This window comes from Pituophis catenifer, unplaced genomic scaffold (assembly GCF_029215685.1).
Source record: "Pituophis catenifer annectens isolate HBS135680 unplaced genomic scaffold, rPitCat1.0.hap2 SCAF_6, whole genome shotgun sequence".
NCBI lineage: Eukaryota > Metazoa > Chordata > Lepidosauria > Squamata > Colubridae > Pituophis > Pituophis catenifer.
The window spans coordinates 36,117,114-36,144,887 of record NW_027256886.1 but is presented as its reverse complement, the minus strand read 5'-3'; the positions used below and the strand labels follow the sequence as shown (position 1 = coordinate 36,144,887).

The following is a 27,774-nucleotide window of genomic DNA, read 5'->3' as shown; positions in this document are numbered from 1 at the left end:
AAATTTTTTTTGGATTGCCTCATTACAGACTATGTCAGTTTTCCCATCATCCAAGCATATTTTTCCAAATTCTGCTTCCATGTATGATATTCTATTTTCTACAGTACTTGCTCCTGTTTTATTTCTATCTGGAACCTTCCAAATCAATCATTCCTTGAAGGGAATAAAAAAATTAGGTTGTTTGAACAATGAACTCAGGAAGTTTCCCAGCTTTCCTATCCAGGCGTCAGCAGTCACTTACTTTAATAGCTGTTATGCATTCCTGGTAATCAGTCTTCCTCACACAAATCAGTTCTGGAAAATCCTTGGATTGTTGCTGGGAAAAGCATTCCTGCTTAAGCCTTAGGCATTTCTCCTGCTCTTCATTGGATATTGTGCACCATCTTACCGAAGAAGATGCAAGACACAGAGCTACGAAAAGAATGAAAAGGGTGCAGATAAAGTTAATATCACAGATTTTAAGCAAGGATTGATAAAGTTGCCTGGTTGAAGCTTTTTCAACATACAAAATCAGATCAAGAGGGGTAATGAGCGGAAGTGGACTGGATTCATTTTTATTGACTGTAGGGATGGTGCTTTGCGTCTCTCAGACAAGAATATCTGGACTTGCATTTGGGTTGGCACTTATCGAACAATGTCACCTGTTATTTAGAATCCATTTTTATATGCAGGGTTAGCTATATTACTAATTTCGTAGAATGAGCAGCAGCATAAATTTTGTATATAGAAATGTATTTTTTCTAGTTTCTAAAAGATAGTTGTCAATTTGAAGATTTGTCAGCAGACATTCCTAAAATCCAGGTAAATCCAATTTCAGTTTAAATTCACTTAGGAAGAGGAGACACAAGAGAAAGTTAATAAATGAAATTAACTAGAAATAAAATTATGGATACTGACTATCTAAATACACTTGCTGTCCAGGTATTTTTTCATCCTAAACCCACCCACCTCCTGTGCATACGACCCCCCCCCCCGGGCCCGTTTTGGGCCTAGTCTGCCTCCCTGCAGCCAAAACGGGCCTCTGGGGCTCATGCCACACACCCTGCATTCCCCTGCTCCCGTGCATGCACGGCAGAGACCTGAATAACACGTAGTCGGCAAGAGGCACACGCACTTGCGCAGTGGAGCTGAGTTGGGCTCTGTGTGCCACCTGTGTGCTAGGACACACACACACAAACACCTTGAGGGGTGTTAGGGGAGTCTTACCCCCACAGTATTTTTTTCCACAGAGTAAGTCATCTGCGTACCAAGTTTGGTTGAAATTGCTTAAGGTGTTCCAGAGTTATGCTGGAACACACACACACACACACACACGCCGAGGGGTGTTAGGAGTTTCTTACTCCCACAGTATTTGTCTCCAGAGGGTAAGTCATCTGTGTACCAAGTTTGGTTGGAATTGCTTGAGGCTACTGGAGAACCAGTAGCAGAAATTTTGAGTAATTCGGAGAACCGGTAGTAAAAATTCTGACTGGCCCCGCCCCCATCTATTCTCTGCCTCCCAAGTCCCAGCTGATCCAGAGGAAATGGGAATTTTGCAGTATCCTTCCCCCAGAGTGGGGTGGGAATGGAGATTTTACAGAATCCTTCTCCTGCCACACCCACCAAGCCACGCCCACCAAGCCATGCCATGCCCACCAAGCCACACCCACAGAACCGGTAGTTTTGAAACCCACCACTGGATATAGATATAGAAGATATAGAAAATAGGAGATAGAAGGAGATAGAAGGAGATAGGAGGAGGAGGAGGAGGAGGAGGAGGAGGAGGAGGAGGAGGAGGAGGAGGAGGAGGAGGAGGAGGAGGAGGAGGAAGAAGAAGAAGAAGAAGAAGAAGAAGAAGAAGAAGAAGAAGAAGAAGAAGAAGAAGAAGAAGAAGAAGAAGAAGAAGAAGAAGAAGAAGAAGAAGAAGAAGAAGAAGAAGAAGATTGTTATTGTGTATCCAAAGTTTTTAGCCCAGGCAATCATTCTCTCTTTTACCTGCTCATTTTCAAATTTAATACTTAATAAGTAACAATATAATTTCTTTATCAGTTTGTCATCTGTTGCAATTAATATCTGGTCTAGTTCTGTTAACTTTTATTAAAACCATACACTTTAACATCTTTCTCATAACGGGATTGTATTTACATATGTGGCCACCATGCAATGTCTATCCCTTGGCTACTGAGTTCCTGTTTAGTTTTTAATTCCCCTTTGTCATTCAAAATATATTTGTATCTTACAATTTTTCCCAATGCCTCCACAGTGGAAAGCCAGATTGGTATTTTCAAATAATGTTGTAGTTCTTTTATTTTAAACCAGACTGATAGCAATGCATTTCTAACATAGTGTCTCTGAAAGTAGCTGTGTATCTTATTCTTCCCATATCATAAGAAAGCATGCCAGCCTGGTTGAAGGTCATGCCCTTCTAATGTTAATAGTCTTATGTGTCTGAAGCTGATCCATTCTTTCACCCATGTGAGTACCAAGGCCTGATAGTACAATTTCCAATCTGGTAGATCAAAATCCCCTCTTATTTTGGTTTCCTGCAGCATTTTCAAACCTATTCTTGCCTTCTTTCCTAACCATACATATCTTAATATTCTTTTATTTAATTCTTCAAATTATTTTTTCTCCAGCTTTATTGGTATTGTTTGAAATAAGTATAGTAGTCTTGGCAAAATGTTCATTTTTATAGTGGTTATTCTTCCTGATAGTGACAATTGTAAATCTTTCCATTTCTCCTTGTCTAATTTGCCTCATCAGTTTCATGTTGTTATCCTCTTTAATTGTTGCACATTTTAATTGTATTCCTAAATACTTCATTTTTTTAACTATCTGTATATTAATTCTTTCCATTAACACTCTCTTCTGTGTATCTATAAGGTTCTTGACTAAAATCTTTGTCTTATCCCTGTTTATTTTCAGTCCTGCTACTTCTTCATATTCTTTTATTTTTCTAATTAGTTTCAGTCCAGTTCCTATGGGGTCTTCTAGTATGAAGACTAAGTCATCTGTAAATGCCTGTAGTTTGTATTTCTCTTTTTTGATTTCCATTCCTTTTATTTCTTCATCTTGCCGAATTTTCCTGGTTAACACTGCCAAGGTCAAAATGAATAGCAATGGGGACAGTGGACATCTCTTTCTGTTGCCTTTCTTGATATCAAAATTCTCTGTCATATCTCCATTTACTATCACCTTAGCTGATTGTTTACAATATATTGCTTTAATCATATTAATAAAACTCTCCCCAAAGTCCATATATTTTAGTTGTGCTATCATGAATTGCCAATTAACATTGTCAACTGCTTTCTGTGCATCTAGAAACATCAATGCCATTTGTTTTCCAGGGTGTATCCAGAGGTTCTATTCAGCAGGTTCTGACCAGTTCTGAAGAACTGGTAGCGGAAATTTTGAGTAGTTCGGAGAACCGGTAAATATCACCTTTGACTGGCCTGCCCCCATCTATTCTCTGCCTCCGGAGTCCCAGCTGATTGGGAGGAATGGGGATTTTGCAGTAACCTTCCCCTGCCACGCCCACCAAGCTACGCCCACCAAGCCATGCCCACAGAAATGGTAGTAAAAAAAATTGAAATCCACCACTGGGTGTATCTCATAGTACTCCAATGTGTTTAAAATCATTCTCGTATTATTTTTAATCTATGTCATAGGAATAATTAACCAACCTGTCTGTTATTCACCATTTCTCTCCTATAGATTCTTTTATTATGCAATCACATTAACTTGGAAATATTTCTTAAATATCTCACCCCACCCTAATATTCCTTGTTCAAAGCACGTTCATTCATGATAATAAAAATAGTACTCTTTCTTCTTTTGCCTTTTAACTCACATCTAATTAAATAATTTATCTATTATTCCCCCTTTCAGCCTGTATGAAAGCATAAACTCCAAGTTCAGCATTTGCTTAAACTGAAACTTAAATTTTCATATTAAAAATGTACATTTGGCAGAATTCTTGAACCGGATCCTCAGTTAAAAATGAAATTTCTGGGAGGGTTTTGTTTTTGTTTTGTTTTTTGCAATTTTCTAGTTCTTAAAAAAACATCTGGAATAAGGCAATTGGAGTAGCATAGTGGGTAAGGTGCTAGACTTACATGATGGAAATCTATATTCATGTCCTCATATGATCATGGAGTATGCTGAGTGATTTAATACTACACTATTCCTCAGCCAAACCAACCTTTAGGGTAGGTGAAAACATAAAAGTAAATAAGATCCCATATATGCTGACCTGAGTTCTTAGTAGAAAAGGTGGAAAATAAATGTAATAGAAATACTCCACAATAGTTAAAAGGTTTCATTTTGAAAACTAGTATAGAAGTTGCCCCTTTAATCATCTCATGCAACTCTGGTGCTAGAGTTGTTACTATCTGTTAGTCTGCATTCACTTACCCAGCAGCCCAAAGGACAGAGTGGCTCGGAGGGCAAATTTCATTTTCCCCCCTCTGGTGGCTTTCAGACAAGGTGTTGCAGAGTTGTCAGTCACAAACTGCTCTCACAGAGTCTGTGAAGTCTGTTGACTCAGCTGTCTTGCCTTTTTATAGAGAGCCTGGACTCTGCAGTGTTAGGAGAAGCAGTGACCCAATAGTGTTTGTCCTTCCTTGTTTCCCAATAGTGCCTCTTTCCCGCTCTTCTCACCAGCCCACTTCAGGGAGAATCTCACGTTCATGCCCGGAATTCACTGCATGCCCGGAATTGAAAAGGGGGAATTATTTGAGAAGCTTCAGCTGGGAATTTCCACATCATTTAATTCTTCCTTTACCTGAAGTTCAGTTCTATTAGCAAGGACACATTCTTCCACTCCCAAAATTGCAATGCCATCTAATATGTCTGCTGAAATTGTGACTAAATTTTGCCTATTTATGCAACAGCTCCACTCTGTTAAAAGTCAGAGGTTTAATTTCTATACAACTAAGACTATATTTAAAAGCAATATCCATTATTGATGGCTGTTAGGAGGCCTCAATGTAGATATTGAAATGAGCAGAGGGTTGAAAGTCAAATAACCCCTTCCTTCCTTCCTTCCTTCCTTCCTTCCTTTCTTCCTTTCCTTCCTTTCCTTCCTCCCTCCCTCCCTTTCCTATGGTTTACTTTAACAAGGCAATGCATTCAAAAATCCATTGTGGCTCAGGACTTGTTTCAAGTAGGAAACAAATTATTTAAGTTTTTATTTATTTGGCTTCCACGTCACTCCAATTGTTATCTGATTCTGAACAGTTTATAATCCTATCATGTGTAAACAGGATTAAAAATTTTTTAGACATAACCAAATAAATAAACAGCATTGCAGAGTAATATATTCCAGTGCCAAGGACCCCATAGGAACCCATATTATTTATTATTTTATTATTTATTTTATTTATTGAATTTGTATACCGCCCTACTCCCGAAGGACTCAGGGCGGTGAACAGCCAGATAAAATACATATAATACAAATGTTAAAAAAGCATTAAAATACAATTAAATAATTGGCCCGGAAAACGAAATTTAAAACACCCCAAATTCATAAAACAAATTTAAAATTGAAGCATTTTAAAATTTTAAAAAGTTTAAAAGAGAGGTTAGGCCAGGCCGGCCTGCTGGAAAAATGTTTTGATGGCATGGCGAAAAGCGCGCAGGTCCGGGATCCTCCGTATCTCCGGGGGGAGCTCGTTCCAGATGGCGGGTGCCCCCACAGAGAAGGTTCTCCCCCTGGGGGCCGCCAGTCAACCTTGTTTGGCCGACGGCATCCTGAGGAGCCCCTCTCTATGGGAGCGTACTGGTCGGTGAGAGGCTACTGGTGGCAGAAGGCGGTCTCGTAAATACCCCGGTCCTAAGCCATGGAGCGCTCTAAAGGTGGTAACCAAAACCTTGAAGTGCACCCAGAAGACCACCGGGAGCCAGTGCAGCTCGCGCAGGAGGGGGGTCACATGGGAGCGCCCCGTCGCTCCCATAACCACCGGCGTGGCCGCATTCTGGACCAGCTGGAGCCTCCGGGTGCTCCTCAAGGGGAGCCCCATGTAGAGAGCATTGCAGTAGTTCAGGCGGAAAGTGACGAGGGCATGAGTGACCGTATTTAACGAGTCCCGATCCAGAAATGGACGCAACTGGCAAATCAGGCAAACCTGATAAAACGCCCTCCCAGCCACAGCCGTCAAGTGCTCTTCTAAAGACAGCTGTGAGTCCAGGAGGAGTCCCAAGTTGTGAGCCCTCTCCGTGGGGGCCAATGACTCGCCCCCAATAGTCAGTGATGGCACCAACTGACTATATCGGGATGTCAGAAACCACAGCCACTCGGTCTTGGATGGGTTGAGCCTGAGTCTGTTCCTCCCCATCCCGATCCGTACAGCCTCCAGGCACCGGGACATCACTTCAAGGGCATCATTGGGGTGGTCCGGGGTGGAGATGTACAGCTGGGTGTCATCAGCGTACTGGTGGTACTTCACCCTGAAACCACAGATGATCTCACCCAGCGGCTTCACATAAATGTTGAACAGAAGGGGCGAGAGGACCGACCCTTGTGGCACCCCACATACAAGGGGCCTCGGGATCGACCTCTGCCCCCCTGCCAACACTGACTGTGACCGGTCGGAGAGGAAGGAGGAGAACCACTGCAACACGGTGCCTCCCACCCCTAGCTCTTCCAGCTGGTGCAGCATGATACCATGGTCGATGGTATCAAAAGCCGCTGAGAGGTCTTATAGGACCAGGACAGAGGAGCAACCCCTGTCCCGAGCCCTCCAGAGATCATCAACCAATGCGACCAATGCCGTTTCCGTGCTGTACCCAGGCCTGAAGCCCGACTGGAACAGATCCTCCATATGCAGGAGATGCTATTCTTTTGTGGATTTTTACAAAACATCCACCTTTTAGCAACTTAAAAACCAATGACACGTCCATTGTAGCATGAGATTTTGTAGGTTCTTCAGCTTTCTTTTCTTCTTAAATCTTCCAGTGATAGGTAATACTTTGTATTTGGCCACAGTGATGCATTTTTGGGGTAATAACATATTGAGACTACTGGAGAATGGTACTTTAGCTGGCTTTGAAGTATCTGTGGAAAGTTCATCTGCTTCATAATAAAGGTAAAGATTCCCCTTGCACATATGTGCTAGTCGTTCCCGACTTTAGGGGGTGGTGCTCAACTCTGTTTCAAAGCCGAAGAGCCAGCACTGTCGGAAGACGTCTCCATGGTCATGTGGCCAGCATGACTAAATGCCAAAGACACACGGAATGCTGTTACCTTCCCACCAAAGGTGGTCCCTATTTTTCTACTTGCATTTTTTACGTGCTTTTGAACTGCTACTTTGGCAGAAGCTGGGACAAGTAATGGGAGCCATTACGCAGCACTAGGGATTCGAACTGAACAGCCAACCTTTCGATCAACAAGCTTAGCCACTGAGCCACCGTGTCCCTTTTTTCATAATTGCTTCATAATACCATAACACAATTATTGACCAAACATAGAGACCATTTCAAGATCCAATTCAAAAGAATGGCTTAAAATACCATTAGAGCTTACCTTGGTCTCCTTACCAGTTGAAGCAGACTTACAGATACAACAGCAAAAATACCCTAACACAAAAATACCACACTATTCTGTATGCCACTGGAACTCTGGCAAGGCTTCAGAGATGGAGCAAGAATGGACTATGTGCCCACATAGAAGTGTGAAAGAAAGGACAAAGAAAAAGAAAGGACCAAATAGGAATAGGAATTACATACTAGAAAAGATTGCATTTTTGTGAGAACTTTGAGAAAAAGTAATGTGACAAAAAGCAGGACAACCAAAACTGCTTGGAAGCCAGAGAGACAGACTACCATGATGCTGCAGTGGAGATGGGAGTGCCGTTTGGGACAGACTCTTACAAAAAAAAGTTCCTGTGCAAAGAGGAATTGTAGGAAGAATAGAGAGACCTTATCAAGAAGTATCAGAAAATAAAGATTGGGCCGTGTGGCCACTCTCCTCAGAATCTAATTTGGAAGCTAGTAATCCTCATGTTAGACAGGAGATAGATTCAATGCGACAATGTTGCAAGCTTGATAGGACTTCTTCGACAACCACAGCAAATTAGATTTGCCGGTCTTATGTTCTCGTACAGTCAAAAATGCTCAGCTGGTAGAAGTGGCAACCAGTGTCAACTGTGATTCTAGAAGGAGACATTTGGAGCAATATAATGCAATACTGTTTATTAAGTCAATGGCAATCAAAAATTTAAAAACACAACACAAAGGTAAAACTAAATTGATAAAATATTAGCATAACAAAGATAAAATAAGAAATAAAGTAAAACATAGCCTACTATAATAGTGTAAATAGTGTAAACCCATGCCAGTGTAAATATAAAATATTGCAATCTGTGAGGAAATATATATAGCACCTGAAATAAGATAGCTAGTATATATTAAAACTGACTTAATGAAAAAAACAGAAGTGGTTATCTTTGTAACTAGTTATGCCTTATTTTCACCTCAGAAACACAGAATTTGGCTACCTCATTAATAATAAAAGGTTTTGAATCTTCTTGAAAATGATTTACTTAGACATTGTCCAGTTTTCCTGGAAATTTATATAACAGGAACAGAATATAAGCAGTCCTGATATCCCTGTAGAATTTAAAATGTAATAATGGATGTGAATCTCCTTGGAGAAAACCAAGTATGAGAGTAACCAGTTAAAAAATCTGTTCTAGTAGAATCTATATTTTTCTGTATGATCTTAGCTGTCCATTAATTGTACATTAATAATCTAATCTTATACTTATCTAATTGAGAAAACCTAAAGAAAGTTTCTGTACCAATGGAGGGGGAGGTGTCTTTCATATACCATCAGAAATATTTGATTATCTGTGGAAGAGAAAGCCGAAAACATGGCATATTATGCCATCTAGCTAAAATTCTGGGAGTTGTTATTCCAATACATTTGGCTGCAGAAGTTGCAGAAATGTGGTTCTGATAAATACGCACACAGATTAGCAACAGTAAACCCATGTAGATAAATTCCCAAAATATTAGGGAGAAAAAGAATGAATAAGAGAAAACTCTTTCACCAAGCAGAATATTTGCTTACTCAAAATTCTTAGCAAAGAGTGCTCCCAGACATCATCGCAGGCATGATGATGTCTGGGAGCCATTATTCCATCTCTTATCATACTTTTTGTTTGTGAAGACAGCTGGAAAATTCCCCAGATGGACAATGAAGTTGCAGAATAAAAACTTAGTTTAAAAACACTCTAGTTAAATTAAGCCGGGGATCCAAGATTAATGGAACACCAGTATTCCAGGAATTAAACTGACATCACAGCCTGATACATAAAACTGCAATATTTGCAAAGTGTGACACAAGTGAAGGACTCACAGGCCAATATTTAAAATTTAGAGGTTCTGCCCTCTTCTGGCCATTTGCATTAACTAAAGAAATTCAACCAAAACACAAAACTAAAGTTCAACATAGCTCAGCTGAAGAGCTTTCAAAGAAGAATTTCTATAACACTCCCCAGAGCAATTTACAGAAATCATACAAGGGAGAGTCTCCCACTGAATTGAGAAGAAAACAACTATAGACAAAAAATGAAGAAGAGACAGTCTCTTTAGGACCATCTTTCATTGGAATTTATAGAATTGAACTTAGATTTATTAATTTTATTGGCTGCCCATCTTACCACATGGTAATTGTGGGCAGCTTACAATATTAAAAAGATAAAACCATATGAATACTTCAAAAATATAAAAATACAAAATACAATACCTAAAAGATGGGGAGTGAGTGAGTAGGATGAGCGGTGGGGGAGATGGGATCTGATATTATCTACCACTCGCAACATGGAGCCCCTCCTTTGGAGTCTCAAGCCAACTGGCAGAGCAGTGTCTTTAAGCTCCTGGTTATAAATGACAATAAAGGTAACTAAATATATAAATATATCAGAGCTTATTTTTAATAAAGCACAATCTCCATGCAAATGTTCTTAGCACCATTAACAAAGCCTTAAAAAAAGTTAAAATGTTGCCTTCAATTGGCAAATACATATTGGGCGAATAAAACTATGAGAGTAGTTTCCTATTGCAATAGGAAAAGATTTTTATTTACTTTTATTCCAGCAATTACTTAATTACAGAAGCAGACAACATATATATCTTTCATAAAATGCTGTTTCCACATATCTATGCCTTGTAATTCTGTCTTTGTAAACATTAAAATATATATAGGGTATTTTTATTGCTTCATATAAAGCATTTGTATTCTCACATGTAATCCAGCATTTCTCAAACCTGAAGGGCTCTCTTTAAACCCAACACCCTGCAGTAGACAGGTTTTAATGTTGGTTGTAACCAAGATATAATTTTTTACATGCTACAATTTGACACCGCTCCAGGAATGAACGTTTACATCCTATAACAAATTAAGTTCTACAACATCACTGTTGCTTCCTTTTCAGCCTCCCTCCCCAATTACAATTTAGAACTGAAGTACAAAAAAATGTACAGTAACTCCTGTTAAAATACATCTTTTAACCCTATAGAATTTTGTAGCAAGAGTTGTAAGCCTTTCACAAGCAAAAATAACCATGTTTAAACATGCACTCCGAACAATGCATTCACACGTTCTATTTAAAGAAAATGTGACTGAGAAAATCAGAGGCATGTTAGGCAAATATATCTTTATTTGTAGACATAAATAACAATGTAAAATGTGTACACCTTTGCAGCTTGTTCAAAGACAATGTGGGCCGTGGGCCTCATGGCAAGCAGAGTTCTCATGAACTCTGACATGATTTATTTACCACTTTTATTCTGGATTTGGCAAAAAGCTTATGAAATAAAAGCAAGAGAGCACAACCCCATTCCTAAGCTCAAACATAGTTTAGAATCATGGCCCTGATGTTCTATTTGCAAGTCACTCAAGCACAAAAAGCTATTTCTAAGTCTAAACTTCAGAGCAAATCGTGAAGCTACTAATACTGAACAGATTTTTGTGGAATATACATAAATCTTAGGGACCAATTCATACAATTTAAGAAAAACAATTTAATAGAACTTGGTCTTTAGTAACAAGTACAGGACAGAAGAGATGTACATTAAGCATTCAAAACAATAATTCAAAGTGTTTTCTGTGTAGGTATCACTTTTTTTTACAGACAACACTTTTGGGAAATGCAACTCATCTAGAAAAAGTATCAAGTCCAGCTTGTGACACACTAAAAAAATTCTAAGTTACCTATTTCTGCTGTAAAAAGTATGGCACATAAAATACACTGTGAAACAAGAATATAAGTGAGAACAGTTACATCTTATTTGATAGAGAATCACAAGCACACAGTTCTAATGCTTACTCCTTCTCTTGAACATTGAACATTCTACAGGAGAAACATCTTTCAAGAGCTGATGGAAATGACACATCTTAAAGCACTAATGGAAGTTTTAAATCTACTAAAATGTAATATGTTCAGAAGGTAGCATGTTACATTTTAGTAGATTTACAAACTTGGCACTCTCTTTCCATGAAGATGCTATAACATTTAAGATTTGCTAAGAAGTTAGTAATCCAACCAAATGTGTATCAGACAAATAGTGATGTTTCTTTTTAGAAGCACAGTTTAAATACTGAAATAACATCACAAAGGAAGGAAGGAAGGAAGGAAGGAAGGAAGGAAGGAAGGAAGGAAGGAAGGAAGGAAGGAAGGAAGGAAGGAAGGAAGTTGAGATTTATTCAATTATTCAGACAATTTTTAGAAGCAAAACAATACATATCAAGTGATAGGATGGCCACGCTGCTAGGCATTGCACAAAACATTGGAAGTAGTTATCTATTACTTTTTTTTAAGAAGCCACATTACCATAGTTACAATAGTAAATTCTACTCATTCCACAGTGTTATAAAACTTTTTAGAGAATGAAAGGATAAAATAACAAATTGACATGGATCACAAGCATTTCAGATGAAAAGAGTATTGGAAGGAAAACAGAAGCAAAGGAATTTGAATCTAGGAATATCTAGAAATATTCCTTTTCATCTTGAGACTTTTGTGTAACAAGGATTCTCCTTTTTAAGGGATCTTTTCCTAAAATAGAGTAGGAAAATTACCTGCAACAATGAGAATAGGAAGCAGAAAAGGGGCTACTCTTTGCTAGGCTATATTTAAAGAACAAGGCTACTTCAGCAGAGCCTTTCTGTGAACAATGAACAGAAAGTAAAAACTTCCCTGAGCATGTCCTCACCATTGCTACAAGCTCCAAGTGTGCATCTTTTCCTAGCCAAACTACTATTTAAAACTCAAGTTCTTGCTCTATTAAATTGCATGCCTCATTCCAATACCTACTCTTCCCAAGGCTTGTTCTTTGCCACCTTCTTATTCTCAGGCAATTTTTGCTAGCCATTTTTCCAAGTCATTGATGTCAGCACTACCCTCCTCTCCCTTGTTTCCTCTGGCACTACATTCAATAAATTCAACTTTCATGGGCAGCTGAGAGAAGTCGAACTCCTTTCCCTTCTTCCCAAGCTGAATGACAGATCCCGAGCTTGAACTATCCATGGTACTTGGGGCAGCAGAGAGGGTCACTCGTAAGGTATTACTGAAAAAAAAATCAAGGAGAACAAACTTAGACAAATAGGTCTGTATAAAATCAACCATTGGCATTGTGGGTAGGTTGCACAATCTTGAGAGAGAGAGATGTATGAAACTAGCTAATATGAGTAGGATCACAACTTCACCACAACCAAACTATTATCTGTTTTATTGGGTTTTTTTTTCCTTTTTAAAACGTAACTTTTAGGATAAAGGTTTGTTCTCTGACCTTGTGGATTGTTTTCCAAACGTTTCATTAGCTATCTAGGTAACATCTTCAGCGGAGTTAAAGATGTTAACTAGCCTGGTAACAAAATGTTTGGAAACCAACCCATAAGCTTGGAGGACAAACCTTTATCCTTATCCTACACCCAACGTAGAGATATTCGCTGCATAACTTTTACTTTATTTTCATGTTTGATTAGCTATACTCTTTTTAAGAGTACTTCCTTGTAAGTCACTTTGAGCTGCCCAAGAGAAAGCATGGAACAGAAATAAATAAAGATGAATGATCCATCTTTGGGAAAAGAACCTAATTATTAGATCATAGATATTTATAGCCAAAATCTGGCAATAGTAAATCATAATGAAATTAAAGTTTCAATAATTGGTCAAGTGTGTTAATTCTTCAATTATACTTTAGGAAAAGGAGAAAAGGCAAAGAAAGTGATATTTTCCTCTCAGCAACAACTTTGCAATATGTTGTCAGTTCTGGTGATAATCAAAAATAAGATTATAATGATTCAGGGATTAGCTTTAAGGATTAATTTAAAGATCAACAAAGGAAAACACCTTTTTGTGTGTTACATCTGCTGAGAAATTTAATTTGAAAACACAAAACAAATTATGGCATTACTTTAAGTGTTCCTTATTTTAATGGATGGGAGAGTATATACGTGGGAAAAGAAGGTATCTCTTGTTATTTTTCAATGTGAACTATATAGTATGCATAAAACTATAACTTTCCATTCAGGTGATAAAAGAAATACATTTTTGTAAAATTGGATATTGTAGGAACTCAGTCACACCCACTCAGGAAGGAGATAATGGTAAACCATTTCCAAAATTTTATAAAGAAAACTACAGGGACCAGTTCAGGAACTCTCCAGGAGTCAACAAAAAATCAATGGCTAGGGAGGAAGGGAGGGCACCAACTGAGATACTAAATCAAGAATAATTTGAATAATTTTTGAAAGCAACATTTTAAAAATATACTCCATCTAACAGACTTGATTAAATTAATATGTATGTTGCTATTTAAAACTCTAGCTGATCTCATGCATCAGAACAGTTTGGAAATTCTACGGGCATATTCGGTTTTATTTTTCACTGCTCAATGTTACTTTCCAATGTGCCTTCACAACCATGGGAAAATAATTTTTAAAATGTCATCCCTACTGGGCAGTAACCTTGCACATAAGGAAAGATGCACGAAGGTGACCCCTGATAAACTGATTCTTTAAACTTACAGTTCTCTTTCCAGTTGCTGCTGTATGAGCTTAGAAGATTTTGCCATTGTAACATCTATGGAAGAAATAAGGGAAAAAACACATTAATATTGTGCTACAGATAACAATGGCTTGATACATTTGAAGGAACTTTCTAAAAGCTAATGACACTGCTAGGCCTCTGAACTCTAGGGGGTGCATTCCAAAGAAATTGGAGGGTTGTTAGAGAAAGCTTAATCTGAGTTGTCATCAGGCAAGTTGATGAAGGCAAATCTCCTCAGATAATTGCAAGAAATGGAGAAAGTCACACAGCTATTACTTCCAGACACAGTCGTCACTCAGTTCCTAAAAAGGGCAGTTACTAAGCCCTGAATTCACCACTGCAACACAGTGGTTTGGTAAGAGGTTGGTGATAGCCATCCAAATACATAAATAAGTTATGTTTGTATCTGGCTAATTGGCTGAGTTCATAAACCACCATTAAAATAAACCATGATTTCCCATAACAGGATCCAAATTTCAGAAACAGATAAAAGCTGTTAATTAGTTTACCAGGATTGACAGAAACTATTTTCCAAATGTGCATTTATTCTACACCTTATATACAGTAAGGCATGGCAAAATACTAATCAGTATAAACATTTTAAAATATGTGTAAATAAAGGCAGGCTTATTTCAAAGATAGTCTTTACCTTGTTTGTTGCAGGCTATTAAGAGGGGAGGTGCATTTTTCAGAATTGTGTTATCAGTCAGGAGCTGGTACAGAAATTCTGCCACGTCTTTCATCTCCCGTTGGAAAGCTACACTATCCACAACAAACACAATTGCCCTATACAAAAATGCAGTGCATATTAACTTCAATTGGTATATGAGCAAAATAAACAACTCCCCCTCCACAATATGAAACTGCTTATAATCATCACTTTTCCCCCTCTAAGTTTTGATATTGTCAAAATTTGCTATCTTAATGTGAATTGTTTTGTTTTGAAACTCTTCTCTTCTCCAATTAGCAGGGCAGAAAAGTTTAGGAAAACAGAGAAAGATGAACAAAATCCAATAAATGAGATGCACATATTTCATCACATCCTTCTATTTATTTGCAGCAATCCTAAAAGTCTATATACCGGTAATGTCCTGAAAATGCTAATAGAACCATTCTTTTGAAACTTACCTAGCTGCAGTCTTGAACCTGTCCAGGAACTGAAGTCTCAAGCTCTCATGGCCAGGAAGGTCAATTAAAGTCACATTCCTATTCTATAGGAGAAGCAATAAATATTTATCATGGAGCAATTTTAGGCAGTATTTTGCTTAGGCTTATACATTTTTATTGCCTTCTACCATTATTTGAGTTTATTTCAAACGAATAACAATCCTTTTAGATATGCATGCATATATATTATATAATATATATATATATGTGTGTTTTTCTTCTAGCCAGGTTTTCCCTACGTAGCCAAGGTTTTTTTGTAGCTCCAGCTCAGTAGAATCTCATCTACTCGGTTCTGAGCCCAGAACCGAGTAGATGAGATTCTACTGAGCTGGAGCTACAAAAAAACCTTGGCTACGTAGGGAAAACCTGGCTAGAAGAAAAACACACATAGACCCTACGAAGAAGTAAGAAAAATATATATATATATATATATATATATATATATATATATATATATATATATACCACAATATGTAACATTTTCATCCTTACCTTGTCATTTTTTATTCTGTATGAGGCAGAACCATCAGTTATGGAAGTCTGAGTATTTCGGAAATTTCCTGTTAAGAGCTATGGAAATCAAAAGAAAGCAGACAAAATTAAATATTCTCAGTAAAATTACCAATCTAATGCTTTCAAAGACTTCAAAAGCAAGAAGAAGTGTTAAAGTTTAATCTTCCAATAACATAAAAAAATCACAACAAAATATTAGTTTTAGATACAGTCTAAAAGAAATTATGAAAGAAACTTGCATACCCTAACAAATAGAAGAGTTTTTCCTGAGTCACAGAGACCAGCCAGAAGCACTGCTGTCCGACTGCTCTTTCTTGCTTGGAAAACTTTCCAAAGTACTGAAAAAGACAAGTAATCCACTGAATAACTAAGCTATATGCATAAATAACATTGCTATCCATGAAAATATTTTGATTTATGCAATGTCTAAAACCAAAGCTACTTCACATTATGTACAGAGAGTTTGAACCTACTTTCCTGCCTAAAGACCAGGACAGATTGCCATCATTGATGGAAGTATGAATTCTGAATTGTAAGAACATATTCTACTGCAAAATGTCATAGCATCTGTTCTTGAACTGAAGTTTAAGAGAAAATGGTTGTGCAGATTTAGTGTTAAGGTTAGGAATGCAGGAAGACAATGACCCAAAACGCAAGTCAAATTACCAAAGAATGGTTAAAGCAAAGAAAATTAAATATTCTGACCAAGTCAAAATCCTGATCTTCATCCTGTATAGAAATATTGTGGAAGTGGGCAGTTCATGCAAGGAGCTCCACCAACATCCCTTTGAAGCTGTTCTGTAAGAAGGAATGAGCTAAAATTCCTCCAAATCAACATGCAAAACTAATCACCATTTAGTTGCAGTTATTGATGCCTAAAGGTGGATTGTCAGTTAAGGTTCACATATGAAACGTGGCATACTTTTATCACACAAAGATATGTAGCTCTGGATCATTTTCAAATATACAATATACAAATATGTTTTTGACTCATTGAACTGATTTCTTTATCTAGTTTTTAGTGAAAGACAGATCACATTTTATATCATATCTACGGTATGTAGAAATAGTGAACATTCAAAAAGGTTTACAAACTTTTTAGTACCATTGTAGTAGGATAGCAGTTCATTCAAAATAACATTAAATTCAATGATAAAATACACTACTTTGACAGAATTACAAATTACAATTATCTTGTCAGAAATCAGTTAAATCAGAAATCACACTTTTGTCAATTAAATTTGCCTACTTCTCACTTTCTAAATTTGCCTACAAGCTCTCTTTCTCCTGCACTTTCATCAAATATTATAAAACCCTCACCATAAAGTCCAAAGCAATTTTTCACCAGCCTGTGGGTTGCCAGATGTGTTTTATCAGAACACGTATTTTCCCAGTCATTTTATTTTGACAGTGGAAGACTGTTTGGAGTCAATTGCCAGAAAGGGGGGGGCTTGGGGGGGAATAGGTTGACAAGGAACATAGCCTTTTGCAAAAGTCCCCCAAATCAGTTGATTAATGGCAGTCTTCAATGAAAAGAAGAAAGTTCAAATGTAATACATTTGGGAGCAATCTACTACTCCTTCCAGACATTCCCCAAACGTGGCAAGATGTTTCTCTACAATAGTATAGTATAATATAGCATTTATTGTCATTGTGCATCAACGAAATTGGTTTAGCCCCTCTGGTGCAATCCATAACAGAATCTAGGGCAAGACCCCCTGATGAACTTCACAAAAGCCCCACTGCCACCTACCTTCAAATGATCATGCTGCACGCCAGCCTTGCAATTGTGAGTTAAAGGGCCAGAGCGATGAAAGGCTCCGCGTCACTAGGAGAGCCCGGCTCACCTTCCATTCCCCGCTTTCTGCGCCGCTGGAAAGCAACCGCCGAGCAGGGCTAAGGCGCGCTGAAACTCACCCAGAACTAAGACGACGAACACGGCCACCGCCACCGAGATCAGGAGCCGGACCTGCGCCACGTCCTGGGCCGGCAGGGGCGCATCTTGGGGAGGGGGAAACCCTTCGCGCTGGGGCGTCACTTTCACACCATTCATGCTGAGCCGCTCGACACGCGTGACAGCTTAATACGTCTAATGTAGCGACGTGTCCAGCTATGGAATCGTCCACTTCCGGCTTCTACAGCGGGTGGCTGGCTACTGGAGCAGAGGAACATGTTCCAAGAGATTTATGGGAACTGTAGTTCACTCATCTTCAAGTAAGAAAAAAAACAGAGGGGTATAATTACATTGGACTACAGCGCCCAGAATTCCTAGCGAAGAAAGTTAGTGATACCGAGACGCGGAAGCTTGTTCTAAATCTAAAGCATGAATTTCTTGTAGGGAACAAAATCAACAGAATTTTGTAATATTATACCCAAAATCAGAGTTTGGGGAATGAGCCATATTTAAACATTCGAATATGATTTTATTAGCCCATTTCATTCGGCATGGAAAGTGTTGGCAGATTTATAAAAACTATAGAAGATGAAACGGAGAGCATTTAAAAACGCTTTGTTAGTGCAATTGATCAGTGTCCACGCAATGATGATCTTGATCATGACTCTTGAAAAACCCGGCCGAGAATAATATTTCTGCTCAGTCAGTCATCTCCTACTCTACTGATAGAAGCTGACGGAAGTGGTTATTAAATTTTGTTTCCAACACAATAATGGGAGAGTGTTTTTACTAAGTTCAGAACAAACTGGTGTAAATCCCATACTCTATTGCTACCTCTGTAATAGTAGCATGTCTATTCAAACCTGAATTGAGTAATAATTTTATTTTAATAATCAAAATGGTGACTTTCAGAGATGTTTATCAGTCTGATTTTTTTAAAAAAATGGTCAGAAGTGAGGGGGGAAACATGACAATGTTTATCTAAAACGTGACTACAATGTTCCAATATGTCATACACTGTAATATGCAAATATTAAAGGTAGAGCACTAATTCTACATCATATTCTTTCCTTTAATTTCTTTTTATATGCAACTAGATGAAGAAATCTGAGGAAACCCCAAAGCTTACTCAAGATTTTATGACATCTAAACCAGGAGTCCTCAAACTTTTTAAACGGGGCCAATTCATGGTCCCTCAGACTGTTGGGGGACCAGACCAGCTGGATGGGTCTGGTGGCTAGGTCATGTGACTAGGCGGGGGGGGGGGGCAATTTAACAGTCCATTAAACAATGCACACAAATTAAACTTTAATTTGTTTTGCTCCTGGGGCTGTTTTATTTGCTTATGTTTGCATGTTGCTCTTTTGGTTGACTTTTCTTTTTACTAGATAATTTTTTCAGTTGTTTAGGAGTCTAGTGGTCCACTTCAGAAAACTCAGTTTTGTAGCAATTCTCAGCCCCAAGAAGCTTGAGAAATCTCTCTCTCTCTCTCTCTCTCTCTCTCTCTCTCTCTGTCTCTGTCTCTGTCTCTGTCTCTGTCTCTGTCTCTGTTTCTCTCTCTGTCTCTCTTTCTGTCTCTCCCTCTTTCTTTCTCTTTCTCTCTCTTTATGTCTTTCTCTCTCTCCCTCCCTCTCTCTGTCTCTCTGTCTCTATCTTCTGAATGCGGGGGAGGTGAAAACAGACTGTTTTCGCCCTTTTTTTGGCCTCCTAGGGCATCTGTGCGCCCCGTTTTTTGCCTCCCCCAACTCCAACAGCATTCTGCAGGCCAAAAACAGGCAAAATGGGCCGGTTTTGCCCATTTTTTGGCCTCCTGGGGTGTCTAGGCACCCTATTTTTCACCTCCCCTGCCTCCAAAGTGTCTCTGCAGGACAATATTGTTGGCCTTACTTTTCAGTTCCAGCCCACGGGGCTAGCGAAGATAAGTCCTGCGCTCAGCCTAAGAGTGGCAGGGCGATGTGGGTGGGGCAGCCTTCTGGTCCTGTGCAGTCTGGATTAATGACTACAGCGGGCCGTAGTTTGAGGACCCATGATCTAAACTATTAATAAAATATTTCCCAATTCTGGATTTTCTTGGGTGAAAGCTGTTTAGGGGACGCCAATCGACACTGTTTGGCTGACGGCACCCTCAGGAGGCCTGCTCTGTGGGAGCGCACTGGATGGTGGGAGGAAGGCAGAAGATGGTCCTGCAAGTACCCCAGACCTAAGCCATGTAGGGCTTTATAGGTAAGCACCAGCACCTTGAAACGGATCCGGAGAGCAACCGGCAGCCAGTGCAGCTTGCGCAGGAGAAGTGTTGCACGGGAGTAATGAGGAACTCCAGTAACTATCCGCGCAGCCGCATTCTGGACCAGCTGGAGCCTCCAGATGCATCCCAAGGGCAGCCCCATGTAGAGGGTGTTGCAGTAATCCAATCGAGAAGTAACAAGGGCGTGGGTGACCGTGGCGAGGGCATCTCGGTCTAGGAAAGGATGCAACTGGCGCACAAGACATAGTTGTGTGAAGGCCGCCCTGGTTACGGCCGTCAGATGGTCATCCATGGACAGCCGAGAATCCCAAACCCAAATCACCCCAAAACCATGAATGATCTCACCCAGCGGCTTCATACTTCTAACTGCCTGTTGAAAAAAATATCCATCTGGTTCCGTTCCAAGTGGGGAGAAAGACCCTGGAAACATGGAGGCTGATTGGAAAGATGGTTTATTGGTGAACAGGACCACATGGGTTTGAGATCCTGGGCAGCTGACCACATGGAGTGGAGAGTGAATGTTATTTATACCCTCTCTTGGGCCTTGCCCTTGAGCTTCCTGTTTCTGTAGCAAGGACATGTATCCTATTGGTTGCTGTCAGAGTCCCGTGGAGCTATGCAGGGGTCATAGCTAATTTTGTACGTTTTCTGAGTCAAGCTTGACTGAAACTTGGGCTGATGCAATGCAGTTCCTATTGTGGCTGAATGGTTTTTCCCTGAAGGATAATCCCATCATCCTGGAGCTGAAGGTCTTTTGTCTTGTAGATAGGCTGGCCTGCTGGAGCTATTAAGAAAGGTGGGGGCTGCTTTCTAATAGCATATTTCTCCTTTAGGGGAATATAATATTCTGTCTTTTATAATATTTCCCAAAATATTTCATTCTTCTAGGAGAGGGGTGGGTGCTAACTTTCTACATGGCTTGCAGAGCAGGCTAAGCAAATAGCCAATACTAGCAATGTGTACCTGTTTATTCACTTGTAATCCATTTCTCTCTAATGAATGTAAATACAAATACATGGTGTGTCCTTCCCCTCCACCTTCCTATTTTCCCTCTTCCAATTGTCCTTATTCTCTTTTGCCTGTTCAGATATACGATAACATTAGTGCACCCCCTCCTCAAAAAGCTATCCTTGAATCCAACAGTTTTCAACAACCACCAACCAGTTTTCTATCATCCCTTCTTGGAAAAGTTTGTTTAGCTGATAGTCAGACTGCAGCTGATTAGAACCTAGAGGAAATGGATTATCTAGAGTAGGCCATTTCAGTGCAGGGCTGGCACACTTCAGGTTCCTTGTTTAAATAATGTGATCTATTGGGACCCTAAAAGTATACCTTTTTCTGCAGCAGTGCCTGCCCTCTGGAATTAGATTTCTTCCAATATCTGGATGGCCCCACTCTAGTGTTGTTTAGAAGAGCCATGAAGATAGTATCAGTAGAAATAAGTGGCTTCGGTGCAATCCCAAAACATCTGGAGCATCACTTGAACACCATTGACATTGATAAAATCACCACCAGTCAATTGCAAAAGGCAGTTATACTTGGAACAGCTTACATCTTGCAATGGTACTTTAGCACTATCAAACAGCTGTCTATACCAGAATCACTCAATAAGTGGATAAAAATACCAAATCCAATTTAAACATCTCACTGACTATATAACAAACCATCACAATTAATAATCATAAGCAATTATTATGGTTGGTTGCATAGTCAGCAAGATGTTTAGACTCAATTTGGCATTATTATCCACCTACTGACTCCTTTCGAAGGAGTTAGGATAAGCCATTGTTGTTTGAGAGTGTTAAACATATTGTTACAGAGTGAAAGCTGTTCCAAATAAAGTTGCCTTACTATTATTTGTTATTATTATTTGTGTCCAAGGAATTGTTTTCAGCCTTGGTAGATAATGACACAAAATGCTAATATATGAAGGCAAGCTACTAAAATAAGCAATCATAATAAACAGAAATTGAACTGTAGATGTTAATTCTCTTTATTTTTTGCACTAGTGATTCTACAGAGTTACAAAGCCAGAATGGAAAGTTTAACAGATTGTTGGTATTAAAGAAGAATAAAGTAAGTACGGTAAACTTTTGTCAACTTTGGGCAAGTAAGTATGAAGCATCCATTTTATTTCACTGCAAGAACTTGATATTCACCAGTCATGAGCGTGGAAGGTGCAGACCTTAAGGAGTTCTGTCACAAGAAAACAGAAAAAAAGTAAGAATTAAGAGACAGAACTAAATAAATTGTTCTACAATAGTGCAGAGTGGCCCACAAACTCTTTAATCTTTAGGAAATAGTTAGAATATTTTGCTGTATTGACTATTCCAGGCCCAGCTTGAATCCCTGCTGTCCCAAAATACCTAGAGCTTGTCAGGTTGGGAAGGCTGAAGTATGGCATCTCTTAAAACACAACTCGTGTGAAATGGGGGGGGAGCGGTGAGAGTATAAAAATATCTAACCACTTGATTTTTATCTAACCATGTGTTTAATTCCACATTCCTCTACAAATTGTTGGGAGCATGGAAACAAAAGAGACATATTCTATAGATAATGAGACTGAAAAAGACCTTCCAAAAGTGCATACTCTGCATCATTAAAATATCATCACCGTAACTGTTTTAAATTATTCCTTAGTAGTGTTAAGTTCTATTAATTTTTTTTAAAAAAGAAACAACAACCCTGCTCCAATTGGCTTCTTCTCCTTTATCTCTGAAGAACTTAACAGAACAGTTAAAAATGAACAAAAGAAAGAAAACTTTATTTTGTTGCTAGTTTGGTTATCCTGGTTAGGCCCATATATAAGAGACTGTAGGCTTTCTTGTAATAGTAATATTTATTTCTTTTCTTTCTCAGGAACACAATTAGACAAGCACTAATCTGGGAGGAACAAGAACTTATATACAGAGAAGGCGGGGCTAATGGTAAGTACTAACCAATGGTAAGTGACACAATGACATCACATAATGACATATAAACAAGCACACATATTTACAGATATCAGGTTAGGTATTTTCATCTGTAACAAATCCCCCTCTAAAATACCTAACTAATGGTGGGTTATTAAGATTATATATGCACATCAAGTTTGGAAGTCAAATACATATGTTGTTTGGTTGGCAATGGCTTAGTGAGGATATCAGCAATTTGTTCACTAGTATCGCAATGGACAGCTTTAATAAATCCTATACTTGACAGTTGTCTTACATGTTTATATTTTATATCGATATGTCGAGATCGTTGACCTATTGCTTCGGAAGCTGATATATCAATTGCTGCCTTATTGTCCTCATTGATAATAATTGGATAAACAGGTTCATCCCACACATTGGTTAACAAGTCATCGAACCAAGTTAGATTGTTGACCGCTTTGGATAAACAAACATATTCGGCTTCCGCTGTGGAAGTGGCAATTAAATTCTGTTTGCCTGTGTACCAGTGCACCGCACAGCCATTTATAAGAAAAACATATCCAGAAGTACTTTTTCTGGTTTTTGAATCAGTAGCCCAATCAGCATCAGCGTAGCAGGTCAAAGTTGGTTTTTCAGAAATGAATGGTTCTAAGAATAAGCACATATCAATGCTAGACTTTAGATATTTTAGAATCCTCTTAATTCCTTCCCAGTGGTATGAGTTAGGATTGCTTACATGTCTTGACAACAAATTTACAGCAAGGGTGATATCAGGCCTGGTCCAATTAGATATGTATAATAAGGACCCAATAATTGATCGATATAACGTGTTATCCTTGAATGGTTCGTACTCATTATACACATTCCTATAAAAATCAGTTGACATAGGAGTATCACAAATTTTTGAATTAATTAAGTTACATTTTTGTATGAGTTCCATAATCTTGTCTTTCTGAGATAATTTGAACCCCTTATCTGTTTTGTCAATTTGGACTCCTAGATACTTATTTACCTTTCCTAATATTTTTAAGTTGAAATTTTTGCCTAGTTGTTCAGCGAAATTATCACATTTAATTTTGTCGTGTCCAAAATACAATATATCATCAACATAAATCAAAACATATTCAATAGAATCATTATTTTTTTTTGTGAAAAAACAAAAATCAGATGAAGTAGCTACAAAACCCATATTTTTAAGTATCTTTGATAAGCACTCATACCACTGCTTACCGGACTGTTTTAGTCCATAAAGGCTCTTGTTTAATAGCCAAATTTCTCCCTTTTTTGTATCCTTTCCTGGGGGTGCTTTCACATAAATTTCTTTATCTAGATCAGCGTGCAGATAGGCTGTCTGCACGTCAAATTGATATACTTCCAGATTTAAGATAGAAGCTAACACTAGTGCTGTTTTCACGCTTTCTGATCTAACGGTTGGGGAGTAAGTGTCTTCATAGTCATCCGGAAATCTTTGGGCAAAGCCTTGAGCCACCAACCTGGCTTTGTATAGGAATTTACCATCCTCTAGCTCCTTGATTTTATAGATCCACCTAGTGCCAATAGGGGATTTCTCAGTGGGCAGGTCTGTTGGTGTATATACATTTAGTTCTCTCAAACTGTCCATCTCTTTTTTCATTGCTTCCTCCCACTTACTTTTTTCTTCTAGGGGTAGCTTAAGTATGTCATCATATGTGTTAGGAGTCAGGTGTTTAGCTTGGATAGACAGTACGTAATCATCTAATCTTTTAGGAATTATGCCCCTATTGGATCTAATGGGCCTATTCTGGGGATGTTCATCGCTATGCATATACTTAGCTTCTTTTTCGGTTAATTGATCTACTTTCAAAGTGGGGTGTCCTTTTTTCCATTCATCATTAACTATTACTGGGCATTTGATTCTGTTAGTAGATGTGGATTTGGGGTTCGTATCTGATGTGTGATGTTTTGCGTGCGTGTGTATAATATTTTTTGATTCTGGGTAAATTTCATTGAGATGTAATTTTGACCAGTTCATGTGTTCATGAAACACGGCAGATCTGGATACAATGAAGTGATTATTTTTATCAATGAAGCGATATCCCTTGGTTCCTGATTCGTACCCCATAAATATCAGTCTTTTGGATACTTTCTCTCCTTTGCGCCTTAACTGTGAGGGCACATATACATCAGCAGATACACCAAATACGTGTAAATGCCCAATTTTTGGTTTCCTTCCATACATGAGTTCGTATGGGGTCTTATTGATTGTACTGGACCATAAGCGATTTATAGTGTAATTGGAATAATTAAGGGCTTCAGCCCAGAATGACTGGTTTAAACCAGCATCATCTAACACACATTTAACCATGGTTTGTAGCAATCCATTCTTCCTTTCAGAGACTCCATTTTGGAATGGGGAAAATGGACAAGATTTAAAGTGCAATATTCCTTGTGATTTTAGCCAAATTGAAAATTCGTTGGATAGGAATTCCGACCCCCTGTCAGTCATTATTTGTTTGATTTTGGTATTGTGTTGTGTTTCTACCATTTTAAAGAACTCCTTAAATTTTTTGAAAACCTCACTTTTGTGGTTAAGGGTGTATACAAAACCAAATCTACTATAGTCATCGACTATGGTCAGGAAGTATCTATTTTTGTATTTAATTGAAGGTTTTAATGGGCCTACTACATCCATATGAATTAGTTGAAAGGTTGATTGTGTGGTGCGAGTGGCTTTTTTGGGTTTTGGCTTGTTTTTAATTTTGGAAGAATTGCACACAGAGCATTCTAAGTAATTTTTACAGTTCTTTATCTTTAAATCTTCGGAACACTCTAACATTTTTCGTATGACTGGAAAGCTCGCGTGTCCTAGCTTTCTGTGGAGTAAGTGACTACAATTATCGTGAATAGGTTTTCCATTGTTTAAATTTTCAGACATATTAGTATCAGTGTTTGATGCATTCTTATCATTATTTTCATCATGGCTATCTGAATTTGGTTTTTCGTTTCTTAATTGATAGTTTGCATAGACTAGTTCGTTATCTTGTGGCAGTAGGTATGTTAGTCCATCATTTGTAAATAGTTTACCTATGTTTCTGTTGTTCTTAGTCATGAATACCTTTCCACCTCTGAAAGTGGTTTCTATTGCATTGTCTATGCTTAACTTTAGGGTTGCCAATATGTTATTTGGAATTTCGGGCACAAATAGTACCCCCTCTATTTTTCCTATACCTTTTATATGCGTGTCTCCTATTCCTCTTACTAGGACTCTATTTTGGTTTGCTACTTTAATATAATATTTCTTTTCAGTGAAGTTACTTAATATTTCTCTATTATGAGTTGTATGGCATGTGGCTCCTGAATCTATGAGCCAGGTGTTGAGTGAATCAGATATCAAAGTGTTATTATTTCTTATTCCATATAGTGATCCTTTCTTATTTTCTCTAGGGTTATTTCTGTAAGTTTGTCTTTCTCTAGAGTGTGGTGATTCTCTTCTCTTATACCTGTAATCTGGGGAGGTTCTGTCTAAAAAGTGTATTCTTCTATCCTTGTGTTTATATGAGTCACTGTATCCTATATTCTTGGGGCAGTCTCTACTCTGATGTCTTTCAGATCCACATGTGAGACATTCATGTGGGTATCTGTCTCTGGCCCTGAAATCAGTCCTTCTTTGATTTCTACCTTCTCTTTGTTGTGTATATCGCTCTCTTCTAAATCTATCTTCAGTAATAAGCTTATTGGTAAGGTTTTCTAAAGTAATTTGCTCTATACTTAGGTTATCTATTAGTGTAATGTAGTTATCCCAGCTGTGATCTAGTGAGTTAATTATAATGCTTTTCATGGTGTTGTCAGAAATGGTTTCTCCCCTTTGAATAAGGTCTGCTCTTACAGCGTTTAAATTCAAGATATGCTCACTCATGGATGTATCATGTTTTAGTTTGGCAGAATAGAATTCCCTAGAGATTTTTGTGGTAGTGGCTACATTTTTGCTATAGAACAGTCTGAATAATTTTTGATATACTTCAAATACAGTTAAATTATGCTCTATACTGGGGAGTATACTTGGGGAAATAGAAACAATTAACATATAGTATGCTTTGTGGTGGAGGCAGTCTATTTCATAGGTCCAAGGCTTATTTGGTGGGTTATCAATAAAAAATAAAACATTTTCTTTCATATATACAATCTGTAAACACTGATCCCATTCCATTAAGTTACTTCCATCTAATTTCAATTTTATAAAGTCTGGAGGTATTGTCCCTGAGTGTAGTGAGGTGTTATTCATGTTTAGTAGCTGTCCATGATTTAAGACCTCAGCATACTCACAATAAGGCCTGGGTATGGTAGATGTATGTCTGTATTTACTTATCTCTATGTTGCGCTGACTTGTATTTATGTTTCCTTCTTCTTTCTTTGCAGGCTCGTTCTGGGCATGCTCAGTCCTCATTTTTCTCCAGCAGTCGATGAGGGAGGTTCCTGTGTCTGCAGCTCCTGGGGTGAAGTCCCAGACGGCCTTCTGTTGCTCTGCTTTGTTTCCGGAGGGCCTCTGGTGACTGAAGAATGCCTGGGGTGCTGCTCTGCTCATCGGGGAGTCTTCTCTGAGGTCGTCAGTAAGTGGAGCTTGAGGCGGGCCGCCATTGCCAATGGAGCCGGGTTGTTCAGGGAGCTGCTCTTCAGTAGGTAAGTATGATTGCCAGCTTGTCTTTCTTCGGGTGGCTAGGCCTTTCTTTAGACAGTCTATTTCTTTTTGGCCTTTGGTAGATGGTAGTTTAGAATTTTCTATTTCATTTTCTGGTTGTTTGTTTGGTATTGTTAGTTTAGTCCCGAGTGCTGCAGTTAGCACCTGTATAGCATTGTCTATTTCTACTTCAGTAGGTTGAGCTTTGTTTTGTTTAAATAATTGTTTTTTATTTGTTTTTGGACTCGGGTAATCATCTTCTTGGTAGGTTTTGTTTTTTATTTCGTAGTTTGAGGTTTGGAATTCTTTTAGTAATTGGTCAGGCATTTTAGAGGTATTAGGTGGGTAAGATG

The 27,774-nt window shown here is 38.5% G+C and overlaps 2 protein-coding genes across 5 annotated transcripts in view; both read right to left on the bottom strand.

Moving 5' to 3' along the window:
* The window catches only part of TF (transferrin), a 92,428-nt gene that overhangs the window by 36,583 nt on the left and 28,071 nt on the right, over positions 1-27,774 (bottom strand). Inside the window, exons 1-2 of one of the 3 annotated variants that reach the window (XM_070944928.1) lie at positions 4,393-4,497; positions 242-411 (exon numbers count right to left, since the gene is read on the bottom strand). In XM_070944928.1, coding sequence (XP_070801029.1) covers positions 242-411; positions 4,393-4,435 — 213 coding nt within the window. In that variant the 5' untranslated portion in view covers positions 4,436-4,497. Of the gene's footprint in view, positions 1-241; positions 412-4,392; positions 4,498-21,821; positions 22,049-27,774 lie in introns of those variants that run through there. The other 2 variants (XM_070944929.1, XM_070944931.1) reach the window with 2 other exon arrangements.
* SRPRB (SRP receptor subunit beta) lies at positions 9,669-17,843 on the bottom strand. 2 transcript variants are annotated; one of them, XM_070944933.1, is made up of 8 exons: positions 17,631-17,843; positions 15,957-16,051; positions 15,693-15,770; positions 15,162-15,244; positions 14,683-14,819; positions 14,012-14,066; positions 12,297-12,549; positions 9,669-9,857 (listed from the first exon to the last, which is right to left on the bottom strand). In XM_070944933.1, exons 1-7 carry the CDS (start codon positions 17,764-17,766, stop codon positions 12,333-12,335), a joined length of 801 nt encoding a protein of 266 aa, XP_070801034.1. In that variant the 5' UTR covers positions 17,767-17,843; the 3' UTR covers positions 9,669-9,857; positions 12,297-12,332. The 2 variants fall into 2 exon arrangements, with proteins under 2 accessions (XP_070801034.1, XP_070801033.1); XM_070944932.1 differs by lacking the exon at positions 9,669-9,857 and having other exon boundaries at positions 10,985-12,549.

Coding starts and splice junctions, on each gene's coding strand:
- SRPRB (XM_070944933.1), bottom strand. CDS start 17,766: ATGAATGGTGTGAAAGTGACGCCCCAGCGCGAAGGGTTTCCCCCTCCC. Junction 14,820..15,161: donor AGGTTCAAGACTGCAGCTAG/GTAAGTTTCAAA, acceptor ATTTTTGTATAG/GGCAATTGTGTTTGTTGTGG. Junction 14,067..14,682: donor AATAGCCTGCAACAAACAAG/GTAAAGACTATC, acceptor TTTCTTCCATAG/ATGTTACAATGGCAAAATCT.